Here is a 12,506-nt window from a genome sequence, read left to right as displayed (position 1 = left end):
CCTATCGATCCTCTAGTTCCTGGGAGTAGGATCTTGACGTCACTGTCGGGGACAGTGACATTGGTGAATAACCTTGTGTGAACTCTTTGTTGACAGATAGTATATCAATGAGGTTGGTTGTGTTGGTGATAGAAGGCATGTGAGAAATGTTGTGGAAGGAAATATGTCGGTGAAAGAAAATTGTTGAAGTGTGAAAGTGTGAAGTTGATGGAGGTTTGAGAAAAGGAAGGAGAGGTGCTTTAGTATGCGGTTTTTGAAAGGTGGCGCAGGTAGAGTCGATTATCTGAAGGGTTTGGGTTGGCGCCGAACCTCTTATAGGCGGGTGTAGCTTACATTGCACGCTACCAACAGGTAACTGACACGCTAAGAGTCAGTGCAAAGGCCCTGTGGTTCAGTGGGGAACAGGACTCGGCCGTTGTAGAGTGGCACAATCGGTATGGGTGGTACCTAGGCGTGAATCGGAATAATCGGCACACAGCTGCCTCGCTGTAGAGGGACTAGCGTGGGTATACTACGCGTAATCCAAGAACTGTTTCGTGACGAACCGTTCACATGCCGCGTACGCCAACACCAGGGCATTATACAACAGGGTTGGTTCGGGTATTTATGGAAGGGGTGGGTAGAGACTGCTCACCTGAAATGTGCTGGATACTCCAAATGATCACGATGGCCTTGGTAGATACACTCTCAGCGTTGACCAGATGACTCGTCTACAGAGGCCTCATAGACATGAGCCAGGTCTCAGGGCTGAGAAAGGTGGTTGCCAAGAGACTTGGAAGTTGGTGATGGAGTTGAGAGTAAGGTTGAGCAGAATGTGAACATCGGAAGGAGCACATCTCCAAAGTAAGTAAGTTGGTAAGGTAAGAAGTGAGTACCAAGGTGGACCTGCCAAGTTCTGGTCCAGTCCCCTTCAGAGGACCTGTTACCTTGAAAATCAACCATAGAATACGAGTAAGCACAACCACTATATACTACACCACCCACATACTATACCACTCCTAAAATAACACCTATATACTACCCCTTTTTAATTAATATATAAATATACCAGTTAATTCTCATCCGATTAAGCTAAAAATTAATATATTTTTTCCTTTTTTTTTATTATAACCGATTAAATAACTCGTATTTATAAAAAGAAACTCTTCGACGCCGTCTTAACTATTATAATTAATATATTATAACGATAGGCCGCGAAACACTACGGGGTTTCCAGACGTACTCTACAACGCCGGATAAAGGGTAAACCGACGCGCCGAGAGTCGAGGGAGGCCCTTTAAACTTTAACGGAAAAGGAAAAGAAATAAATAATTACTTAAACCCTTTATTAAGTACGTTTAAAGTATAGACTTAAATATTTAATATTTCGGTAATTCGCTTAAAAGATACTATAAGTTAACAGTAACTATAAAGTCCTAAGCAAGAATTAAATATTTAAATTCTTAAACCGTAACCCTATCTTTAAAACCCTTTCTACTACTAGTATAAACTTTTGACGGTTTAACGCTATTTTTAAATAAAATATTTACGAATTCTTTAACTAACTAAACCAGCTAAAAATTATAAATATCCCCTTTAAACATCGTTAGAACGTCGACGAGGTTAATACGTAAATAAATATTAATAATAATTATATAATTATCGGGCTAGCTTCAATAAACCGGATGTTTATCTAAAACTCTACTAACTTTATTTAAATATTAATTATAAAGTCTATTAATGCGATAGGCCGATATCTACGGCTCTTAGTAATATTTAAAGGCTTTTTAATCTAATAATAATAGTTTCCCCCTTAAGAGGAAGATATCGACTTAAATAATAATAGAAAGTGGCACGATTAATTCTTTACAGCTTTATTTAATAAATAAACTAATAATTAGTTTATATTATTATAACTAGAATATATCTTTATATTAAACATTAAACCGGCCGATAAGGGTTAATAGAAATTTTTTATTTTTAATAGTTATAAAAGCTATAATATCGAAGAGTTTATAACAATATATTTAAAAAATAAAATTTAAGTATTATACTTACCGGCTTATACCTTATACCTCCTTTAACCCCTAAATTAAAGCCCCTTTTTAATACTTAAAAAAAAGTTTCGGACCGAGATTACTATTAAATACTATACAATAATAAACCTAAACGTTACTAAATCTAACTTCATCTAAGCCTAGAACCGAACTCGTTAACAAACCTTCCGGAAATACAACATTATAAGCGCCTAGAGAGCCACCGGCATCCACCCCCGAAACATTAATAAACCCCTCAAGCACCGGCTCCGGAAGGAGGGTGAACCGGAGCCGGAGATACCGGACCTGGTAAGCTCCCAGGGGTTAACCAGCTAACAGTCAGCTAATAAGCCCTCCGAAGGGTTTAATACGCCTAAAAACTCCCGCTAGGTACGAGAAATAAAGGTTACATTAGCCGAGGGGGATTTTAAGTTTAGTAATCTAACGGCTCGGTAATTATTTTAGAAAGTTCGAAAGGGTATAAATACTTTAAATGTTAAGGTAATTATATTAAAGTAAGAGAATCTCTGGTTAAAAGAGAATTTAAAAGAATTAAGGCTTAAAAAGAGGAGGAAGGTCATCCTTAACCTTAACGGGGACTTTATTATAATAAGGGAAGTATAAAAGATTAAAGCGTAGATAAAGGGGCCATCTAAGCCGGTTCGGTAAATTCCAAAGCTGGAGGAGGAGGAGAAAACGAAATATATTAATTCCGACGATACGAGCGAGCCGGAGAGCTATATTATAGTCGATTAGGAGCTAGAATAATATAAATCGGTTAATTAATTAATTTTTTATAATTTTTTAAATAAATATTATTTATTATATTATTTATTTTTTTTTAGATGGTATAGTATATAGGTGGTATAATATATGGTGGTTGTGCTTATATAGTGTATACATGCCAAGACCCCAGTGGCGGTACTCGGGCCTGTACGAGATGGCCCTACATATCTCACTTGCATATAGCTTCTTGCCACTTTTGCTTGCTTCTCCTGCCAAATTGCGGCTGTGGTAGTTGAACCATCCCGGTTGGAAACCATGTTGGTTTTCAGTAGTAATTGAGAAGGCACTTTACTTATACATGTCAGGCTTGAGCGGTGTCACTGTGCTTTCGTCAGACGCCGCAAGTTCATACGTGCAAAGTGTTCAAAAGTCAGCAAAGGCCCAGGCCATGGAACCAGCAAGTAAGCTAGACCAGACACCTGCTCCAAGGTTATAGACGAAACCCATGTAAGGCTACAGTCAGTTCCAAATGATGGAGCAGAATATGGTCATGGGGATCAGGCAAGGCCCTCAAGTACATCATCTTGACAAGCGTTTCTGTAATGTTAGTTCAATTGATGTGGAGGAATCGTACTTGCAGTAGGCATTTCCAATTTCTCAGCTTTCCAACAGAGGGAAATGGAGAATGTCTGGACATAAGCCTTATCTACGTAGCTGGCTGGCAGGGAACCTCGCCCATTCAACAGGTCCTTCATTCCATTTTGCCTCTAAAGCTTCAAGATCGTCTGCGTTATTGGGCTTCAGACGTATCATGGAGAAAGTCAGGAAAGTGGTTTTCAAATTGACTGTTTAATTACAGCCGACTTAGCCATCCCTAGGTCGAATTGTCTTGCAAATCATTTAACATATTAGTACGAATCAGCATTCATCACGTACAGTCTTAGTGTCGTCAGGTAGTTGTGACTACTCTACCACGTAAGTATCCAAAATGCAAGACTGATGCTTATGCTGAGAGCATCAGAGACGATCACGATGATCTGAGAAATTGTGCATGTATCAGAAAAGCCCGGGGGCGCTGGCTAGTAGACACCTAGTGTTCCTGGAAGGGCGTGCTCGATACGTTGCAGTACGGGAGGCCCTGCTCGAAGAAAACGATCAAGTCACTTCCATTTCGATAAGCCACTATTCTGTCTGACATAATACTACAGTAAATTGATATCCAAAAATCACGCATTACTTCCCTGGCGTTGATGGGGACAACTCGTATAACCAAGGAAACATACATGCTGTCAGTAGGCAAAGTACCGGTTATTACCACGGTCGCTCGCAGGGGCATGTTTCATGGCTCGAGCCAAAAACTGAAACATGCATCATCATGGCTCGAAGTGAAATCCGACAAGACATTATACAGAGCTAGTAGTCATGTGCCTTGCCTTTAGTCTGATATCAGATGCTGGCGTTAGAGGTAGCAACCATAGCAGGCCGGGATGGGGATATTCAACAGTCATCAACCTTTCTCCATGAGTCTCGTCTTCAAGACTCGGTAATAGACGCTTCAATTCGCGAATCGGGCAGTTCAGAAACGAGAGGCATTATCCTGTATAGCTCAGCATGCTTGCGTCAGTTGGCCGCTCGCAGCAAGATAGAAATCTACCCTCCACTTAATGTCAGTTGTTGATACGGGTACGCTATGCAGTGCTGAAAAGACATCCGGACATATGTTTGATGAATATGACCGGGGGTACTGAATGGCCGTGAGACGCCTGAGGATTGTGTACCTGGTACGGCTGGAGCTTGGGCATGAACCGAAGCATATAAGCCAAAACACACACTGATTTCCATAACAAACAGCTCACACCGGGCAAGAAAGACGGCACCCGTAGCGTAGTAGTTAACGTACTCCTCTTCCAATTCAAGAGAAGGAGGGACCCGGGTGCAAGTCCCGGCGGGTGCATCAGATCGAATCCTGGTGTGAGCATACTTTTTTATTTCTTTTTTTCTCGTTCTACCATTTTCTTTTTTGATTTATTCCCGACGACATTTCACATCACGCAGTCACTACATATTATCCAAATTCCTTTAGATCAGCTGGCTTGACCTACTTGAACTAACACATCGTTTACTGGCACTTCTGACGTAGTATGCGTGATGTAAAGTACAGTTTTGCCACATCCACCTCGCCTTTGGCCTCCAGGCACGAGGCCAAGGCTGTCACGCTGAGCATTCCTGACTGGTGCGCTTTTAAAACAATGGGAGGTTCCATAGGTCAATTCTTCTACAAGGCTATTCCATGAGCTATCACATCCCAGAAAAATAAATGTTTTGAGGCATGCCTGGGAGAGCTTAGTCAGAAGTCCGTACTGCATATTCGGGCCCTCAGATGATTTGGAGCTCTATGCCTGATGAGAGCATGGCGTAGACCAGTAGAAGAGCACAGTGATGATGGTCTGATGCATGAAGTCTGGTTAAGTGGTAATAAATTTCAAGACCAACATGAGATTTAGGACATTGTGCTGTTTTCTCGCCGAATTTACCATGCACTTTGCCATATGGACTGATTGAGAATCATACATGGTTTGTCAAGCTTTCACCGTTTGTGTCTCACACTTGGAGATATCGTTGTGGCACCTAATTCAAATCATCATGTAGCAGTTGGCATCGAAGATTAAGTGCTACAAACGAGAGCAGCCACCGATTCGGTTCATCTTACCAAGCTTGGATACCCATAGCGCTACAACTGAGTTGCACCTTTACCCCCGGGGCTGGTCAGGTAGCTTAATCCCAGGCCTTTTCAGCTCGACTCAGACCTAAGAATGCTGGAGCCATCAAAGCTTTTCCCCCTCGGCCAGAGCTTGATGCCGTACATAAGTAAGTTGACGATTCCGTAACACTAGTTTGTAATAGGCATGAAACCAGTCTGATGGAGTGTCAGCAAAACCGGGCTTTGAGCACATGAGTGTTTTTTTCTCAATAAACATAGGCGTCCCAACCGTTGCTCCGTCATGTGCCAATGCAAATATCAGAGCGTATACGTCGTGTTTGTCATCTAAACTACTGATGAACTTCTGGACAAACTAGATATTTGTCGTGATTCATATTTGTCTATACTTTTTCGATCCATCCCAAGTCCCTCTGGCAAGAAGGAAAGACTTACAAGGCCAGATGGCTGCCATACCAGCCTTGCTAGCCGTAAACCTCTTCGTGTGGCCTACGTTTGTCATATAACCTCAATAGGAAGTTTGCAATGAAGTTTTCACATTGCTTTCTATCTGCATAACAATCATACATTCCCAATACCCCGCTCGGGATTCTGAGCCTAGGACGAGTAAGGGAATAGTGTTGGCCGTACAGGGAAATTTGCCAGTATTATTGACTATTTGCTAGTTGTCCAACCCCTTTCAGCTGATGACTGTTTCTGAGTCAGACCGTACTGAGTCGCGATTCCCCCTGTTTGTCCCACGAATGCCACGTTAGTACATTAAGTAGACAGACTTGTCCCCCCCCCTAAAACTCATCTCTCAACATTTGAAAGGCAAAGTAGCAATGGTATCGTGATATACATGGATCAGGCGCGTTTATGAGATACAACCATGTGTGAGGCCAAAGGCTCGAAGCTTGAGAAGAAGCATAGGCGGTTCAGTTGCATCTAGTATTCCATAATTGACAAACGTCCGGCTCTCGAGATGCATCGGGCGACCAATCCCTTCAACTTCAAACCACTGCCAATCGCCACCATCACATTCGACTACGCTTCGCCCCGGCTGTGGCGTCGCGTGTCCGAATGATTTACCTCTTTTTGGAGTCGCATGTAGTTGTGCACTTCGCCGGACAGCGTGACCTGGTAGGCGTTAGCATTGCTTCCTGTAGGGGTTACGCCATTGGTGGTCTTGGTTGCAATAGCGGTGGTCTTTTATCAACATCTTGCTGATATATTGAATAAATCAACTGTATCTTCTTCATATCGTCACATCGTATCCGAATTCATTCAATGTAAAGAAAATGAACTCTATATTCAAGAGCCTACTAAGGAAATTTCACTATATAAATCTTGATGGATCAACACGACCTGCAGGTAAACTCTTCCCCTGCCAACGCTTCTTTTCCACCGGAAGCTCCACTAGTCCCCGATACATAACTCCACTATTACCCGCCCCGACTTCCCCTCTGCTCAGTACTAGTTCCACTATTTCCCGGGCAGGTCTTCTCAGATACATCATTTTGATTTCTGTTCACGTGCCACATTTCTTACATCAGTTGATACGGTTTGTTTTCCAGTAAAGCACCATCGCCAAGCCATCCAACAGTAACCAAACGCCCATTACATCAAAAACCAATTCCGCGCAAGCACCATGCCTCAGACACACCCTCGATTGATTCTCGGCAGTGACAGCCTTGCCGTTGACTGCGCAGGCGCTCAGGTCATTCTGGGCACAGCTCATTGGCTCGGAATCCGGGAGGTAGACGCTGCCGGCCGTTTCCCCGCCACCCAGATGCAGCTCTCTGAGATGACTCTTGGAGAGACCAAGGCCATCTCGAAGGGGGTCGCCGTGAACACCAAGATTGTCTCTTGGATGAGTGCCGACACCACGTCCCTTAAGGGGGACAACATCCGCGGTTCGCTTCTCTGCAGCCGCGAGAACCTACAGCTGGAGGGCGGCCAGAGAATCAACGTCTTGCTTTGCCACGCCCCCGATGACAACACCCCGATCAAGGAACAGGCATCGGCTCTGCATGAGCTCCACCAGCAGGGAGTCTTTGACAAGGTAGGTACTCCTCGCTCTCTGTTCGGCAAAGGGCCATAATATGTAGTACAGCTGCTGACTTCCGGTTTTCCTGCCAATCTAGCTGGGCGTTTGCAGCTGGCCCCTGGGCACTCTAATCAACTTCATCGATATCTGCGAGAACAAGGGCTATGTCAAGCCGTCTGTCTACCAAGGCCACTACAATGTTCTCCAGCGCGGCCGCGAGACTCTCATGCCTACTCTGCGCAAGCACGGCATCCGGTTCGATGCCCACAGGTAAGTCATCGAACGCCACATGTTCGCGAAAGATGTGTAGAAACTAACCAATATGAACCGCAACAGTACCCTGGCTGATGGCTTTCTGTCCGGTAGTCTGACCACCGGCAACGTTGAGGGAACCCGTTTCGGGAAGGAGGGCGAGACTCTTATGGAGCGCTCCATGTGTGCTGCCCTCAAGCAGATGTACGACAAGCCGGAGATGCATGAAGCTATGCGTTTCCTGGACGAGGTACTGGTGCCCATTAACAAGCCTAAGCAGGAGTGGCTTGATAACCCCCTGCGTTACCTCAACGAGCTGAAGAAGCCTCAGGTCACCAAGGTCGAGCTCGCGCTGCGATGGGTTTGCTATCACTCGATGCTTACCCCTGAGGACGGCGTCATCTTGGGAGTCAGTAAGCCGCAGCAGCTCTCTGCCAACGTCGCAGCCATCGAGAAGGGCCCCTTGCCTGATGATCTCCTCGCAGCCGTGGAAATGGCTTGGAAGATCTCTTCGGTCACCAACAAGAAGTCGACGGCTAACCGTGCCCGAGCCGCCTGTGAGTCGCGTGCCGGCTCATCCTCTTGAAGAGATGCTCTCGCATGGTATTCGCGTACGTTCTGAATGAAGCCGGCATATTCATAGTTATTGTTGTTCTTGTCATTACATAGTTGAGGGCCTTGAACCCTTGCAGAACGTGGTCTGAGAACCGCTGCACTCCGTAGTTCACCTGAAACTGGTTTTACCCAAGTCTTCTCCAAAAAGGGTAATGAAGACGATGAGAAATAATGTGACACCATACCATGCCAGTAGACCGACCAGCTGCCAGACATGTTACCTTTCATGCCCCGCGACCTCTTGTTTCTACAATAATGTGGACAAGCAATCCTCGTAAGAAGCCCATTATTTCTAGGTTTCCTTTATGTTTTCTTGGTTGATACCAGTAGTATTGATGTAAATTTATATAGGCAGATACTTGCATGACAATCCTTTGGAGAGGCCCGTCGTACTATTGAGATCGGTAACTTGCTCTCTTTGGGAGTCCTGTTTCGTCTGGCTTTGGCTGGTATCAAATTAAAGATTGTAACACAAAATAACAAAAGGGTGAAGTAGGGTAGGCGGCACGATCACCTGCTAACGCCAGCCTGGGTGATTTTGATCTTATATGAAATTACAGCACTGTCTTGGGACCCCACGGAAGCCATCAACAGGGATCCAGATATCAAACAATGGGTATAAGTGCAGAACGGGCGACAAAACGACGAGGTCAGGAGCTCACTCCTCCGAACAGACTGTAGAGAATAACATATATTCTGACCATGTCCAACCACAGGTAAACCAGCATACTTGGTTACAGGACACCCCAGCCATACATACAACCCGAGAAACATCCCACCCTAACCAACATACCTACCGAGCCTAGCAAATGTTCCTCGCCCCATTCCCCGACAAGCTCCAGTTGACGTTCTGCCCGCAAGGCGACTCCCGAACCGACGCGCCGTTGACAGTCAGAGTGATCCAGATATCGCGGTTGTTAGGAAACTCGTTACGAGCCGAGAGCCGGACCTCGCCACCCCCATTGACAGTCCCGCCGCGGATCGACAAGTTATAACAGTTCTCGATCAGAATAGCATTGTTGCCGTTATTAGCCAGATCGACGCTGGTAATGACCGCCCCGCCCGACTGCGACACGCAAAACACGCCCCGCCCACCGCCGCGCGACACGACCTTGTCCACGTAGACGTTGGTGTTGTAGTTGCCGTTCTCGTTCTGGCCGTTGTTATTGGCAAAGCGAAGAGTCGCGTACCCGGTCCCCGCCGCCACATTATCCCCGTCGACGAGCCCGACCTGCACGTTACGCGACGTCTGGATCAGCAGCCCGGACTCGCCCACGTTGCGCGCAATGACCTGCCCAATCTCCAGGCCATCGATATTGAACGTCTCGACGGCGTGGCTGCCCGCGCCCGTGACGCGCACGCTATCCATCTTGACGTTGTAGTTCCAGGGGGCGTCGCGATCAAACCGAATCCCGAGCCCCGTGTCGAGGTTCATGACGATCTGCCCGAGCGCCAGGTCGCGGACGCCGTGGAAGCGCAAACCGAAATAAGGCCCGCCCGTCATGGTGAGGTAGGGGATGCGGACGCCGTTGGTGTTGAGGGACTCGATGGCGCCCTTTCCCGCGTTCCAGCCCGTGTTGATGGTGCCGCAGCCCTCGAAGGTCTTGCCGCTGGAAATACTTAAAGTGCTGGCGCCGATGGAGCCCGAGGCCATGACGGCGACGCGCTGGCCGCTGCTGATGGCGTCCAGGGCCGCTTGGATGGCGGCGCGGTAGTCGCTGCCCGAGTAGACCGTGTTGGAGCCGCGGGTCGCGGTGAAGGAGTTGCCCGAGCCCGTTACTTTGGCGTCAGGGGTGCCCGAGCCGCACTGGGCGTGGACGGCGGAGGCGAGTGCGAGCACCGCCCCGAATACGGAAAGTCTGACCATCGTGGGCTTTCTGCAACGTTAGACTAGTAACAAGACTAGGTGGTTGATCACAAGGTTTCTAAGGGCGATTCCATTGCATCAACTCTTTATAGCATGTCTTGAATTGCAAAGTAACTAGGGCGGCTTCGCCCCTCAACATGGGAGTATATGGGCAGGCCCAATCATTGGAGGAAAATATGTATTCACGTGCGTTGGAGAGCCTGATAATAAGAAACTTCCAGACTGCCGGGCAGAACGTGCATCAATCTGGCGCAAAAAGAAATGCTACTCTGCATCTATAGCTACATCTATACCCTTACAAAATCTCCTGGGCCGCCATCTGTTTGGCGCAAATTCAGTTGCGATGGACCCACGGCCAAAGTATCTCCGCATTGGCAGTAGACTTGAGTGGTATCCGTATCCTTGGCGCCTGCCATGCGGGGGTTCGCCTCCGAAAATGTGCATTTGCTTCTCATGCTGCCAAGAAGCACTAAAACCGATTACCCCTTGCCGCATAGCATGATGCTAATGCACTCCACGCGAGCCTTTGTACGCCACGAACAGTTTCAAGTTACAGGCTGACTAATTCCCTGTACCCGGTATTGCCCTCAATCAGAAAAATCAGAAAACGGAAATTCCGTTGAAAACTGCTTGTCGTCTTGCAGTCTCGGCTTCCAGAAGTAGACCTCATGGACAACGGTGGTGTCCTTCTCTTCGGGCCCTGCAGGTTCGCCGTCGGAAACTCGATGCGGTCCGGTCCCGCGCAGCGAGGACATTCGGTACTTGGACCCCAAGTGGTCCATTAGCATGGACATCGGCACCGCATCCCCAAGTTGCCTCCGAATGTAGTAGATGGGCGCGACAAAGTGGTATGTGTTAAGATTGAGAAACGCCAAGAGCCGCTGGCTCCCATCTCGGTTGCTTCCAGTCTCGCCCAGTACCGATAGTGGGTGGTTCTTGAGGGGAGGCCAGTAAATAGATGCCACTGCCTGCCCTAACCGAGCTGTCATGTCCTTGTCGCCCATCATATCCAGATGCTTTTGGTGAGAGAAACCAAGATGGTCCGGATGACGATTGAGGTTAATGTGGGTCAAGGTCACAGTGCCCAGCCGGAGCTGGTCGACGGTTCTCTCTAGGGTCTGGGCCCATTCTGTGAACACCGGATCGGTCTTCACGAGCTTCTCTCTCTGTGGCCTGTTCTTCGTGGCTGTATTAGGATCAAGGTACTTGGCGTTGTATCTCTCCTGCGCCTTATAGTGGCCAAAGTCGACTCGAATCGTCTTCAGCGCCGAAAGGGCTGAGGTCGGGACCACCTGCGAGAGAAAGGCGGGGCCGGCCAGTGTATGAGACCCTCTCATCATCTCGTTGCCCCAGGGTCCGGAGGCACCTAGGTCGAAAGAGTTTCCCGAGTAGAAGACGGTGTTGCAGATATCCCGGAAGCCACGGCTGACAAGGAAAAGCGATGCCGGCGTCTGCCAGTTGCGAGAATACGCGAGCTCGAGATGGGCAGCCATATCCGGGGGCTTGAACTCGCATATGTAATGCTGGCATCTACAGCTCTCGCCGGAGTAGATCAAATAGCCATCTCGGGAGTCGCATGCGTGGGAACAAAGGCATTGTGAGTCCCGATCGCTTCGCGGACCCATGAACTTGCCGGTGCAGTCAAAGTGCTTTGCTGGATGGCATTGATCGTTGGCGGTGCCGCAGGTAGGATCACAGGTCTGCGGGCGCTCGGGAGCAAAATCTATGCCTATAGCGCGTTGCCGAACGACCCAAAGACTAAAGCCTTGGTTGACGCGCCATGCCACGGTAGAATCTGGCGCGACTAGATTAGTGCATCGAAGGATGCCCAACTGGAGTTCCACGGGCAGGTTGAAGAAAGGAAAATGTGTTGGCTTGGGTTGCTGGGTCAAGGGAGATTTGGACCCTCCACTGTTGGCTGGGTTGTCCATCTCAGTAGTTATGGTGGGAGGAAGTGAACATTCTCTGTTGATGATCAAGTAGTAGTGGCTGTTTTTTTGCGTACTTCAACGACCCGATCTGGAGAGAGAGTGCAGAGACTGGAATGGGGAAATGATGATCGGATGTGAAGAAATGAACGCGGTAATGTAGTATGGATGCCGCGAGCAATTGACTTTGGCAAACACAGTGGATGTTGACAACGGTGGAGCTTTCAAGCTTCGATTCAATGTTCCTTTTCTTTTCTAACTCTTATCGACTGTCCCTGGCAGAAACGGTAGCCCCTAAAAGTACCTAAGCTGGCAATTCCACGTGCTGTGGGTTAGCATGCAAGGCTGCCATGCC

General features: G+C 47.6%; 3 protein-coding genes across 3 annotated transcripts; 1 reads left to right on the top strand and 2 right to left on the bottom strand.

Moving 5' to 3' along the window:
- Positions 1 to 7,090: 7,090 nt before the first annotated feature.
- PG985_011153 (uncharacterized protein) lies at positions 7,091 to 8,327 on the top strand (the record flags this gene model as incomplete). Its single annotated transcript, XM_066830920.1, has 3 exons — positions 7,091 to 7,504; positions 7,587 to 7,759; positions 7,826 to 8,327. 3 exons carry the CDS (start codon positions 7,091 to 7,093, stop codon positions 8,325 to 8,327), a joined length of 1,089 nt encoding a protein of 362 aa, XP_066681602.1.
- An 831-nt stretch (positions 8,328 to 9,158) lies between these two features.
- Positions 9,159 to 10,223, bottom strand: PG985_011152 (uncharacterized protein; the record flags this gene model as incomplete). Its single annotated transcript, XM_066830919.1, has 1 exon — positions 9,159 to 10,223. One exon carries the CDS (start codon positions 10,221 to 10,223, stop codon positions 9,159 to 9,161), a length of 1,065 nt encoding a protein of 354 aa, XP_066681601.1.
- A 587-nt stretch (positions 10,224 to 10,810) lies between these two features.
- Positions 10,811 to 12,154, bottom strand: PG985_011151 (uncharacterized protein; the record flags this gene model as incomplete). The annotated part of the gene is made up of 1 exon (XM_066830918.1): positions 10,811 to 12,154. One exon carries the CDS (start codon positions 12,152 to 12,154, stop codon positions 10,811 to 10,813), a length of 1,344 nt encoding a protein of 447 aa, XP_066681600.1.
- Between the last annotated feature and the right edge of the window lie 352 nt (positions 12,155 to 12,506).

The sequence above is a fragment of the Apiospora marii genome (assembly GCF_038362585.1).
Source record: "Apiospora marii strain CBS 49790 chromosome Unknown utg000007l_segment0_segment0, whole genome shotgun sequence".
NCBI classification, from domain to species: Eukaryota; Fungi; Ascomycota; class Sordariomycetes; order Amphisphaeriales; family Apiosporaceae; genus Apiospora; species Apiospora marii.
The sequence above is the reverse complement of the archived record's forward strand: the minus strand, read 5'-3'. Positions and strand labels throughout refer to the sequence as shown.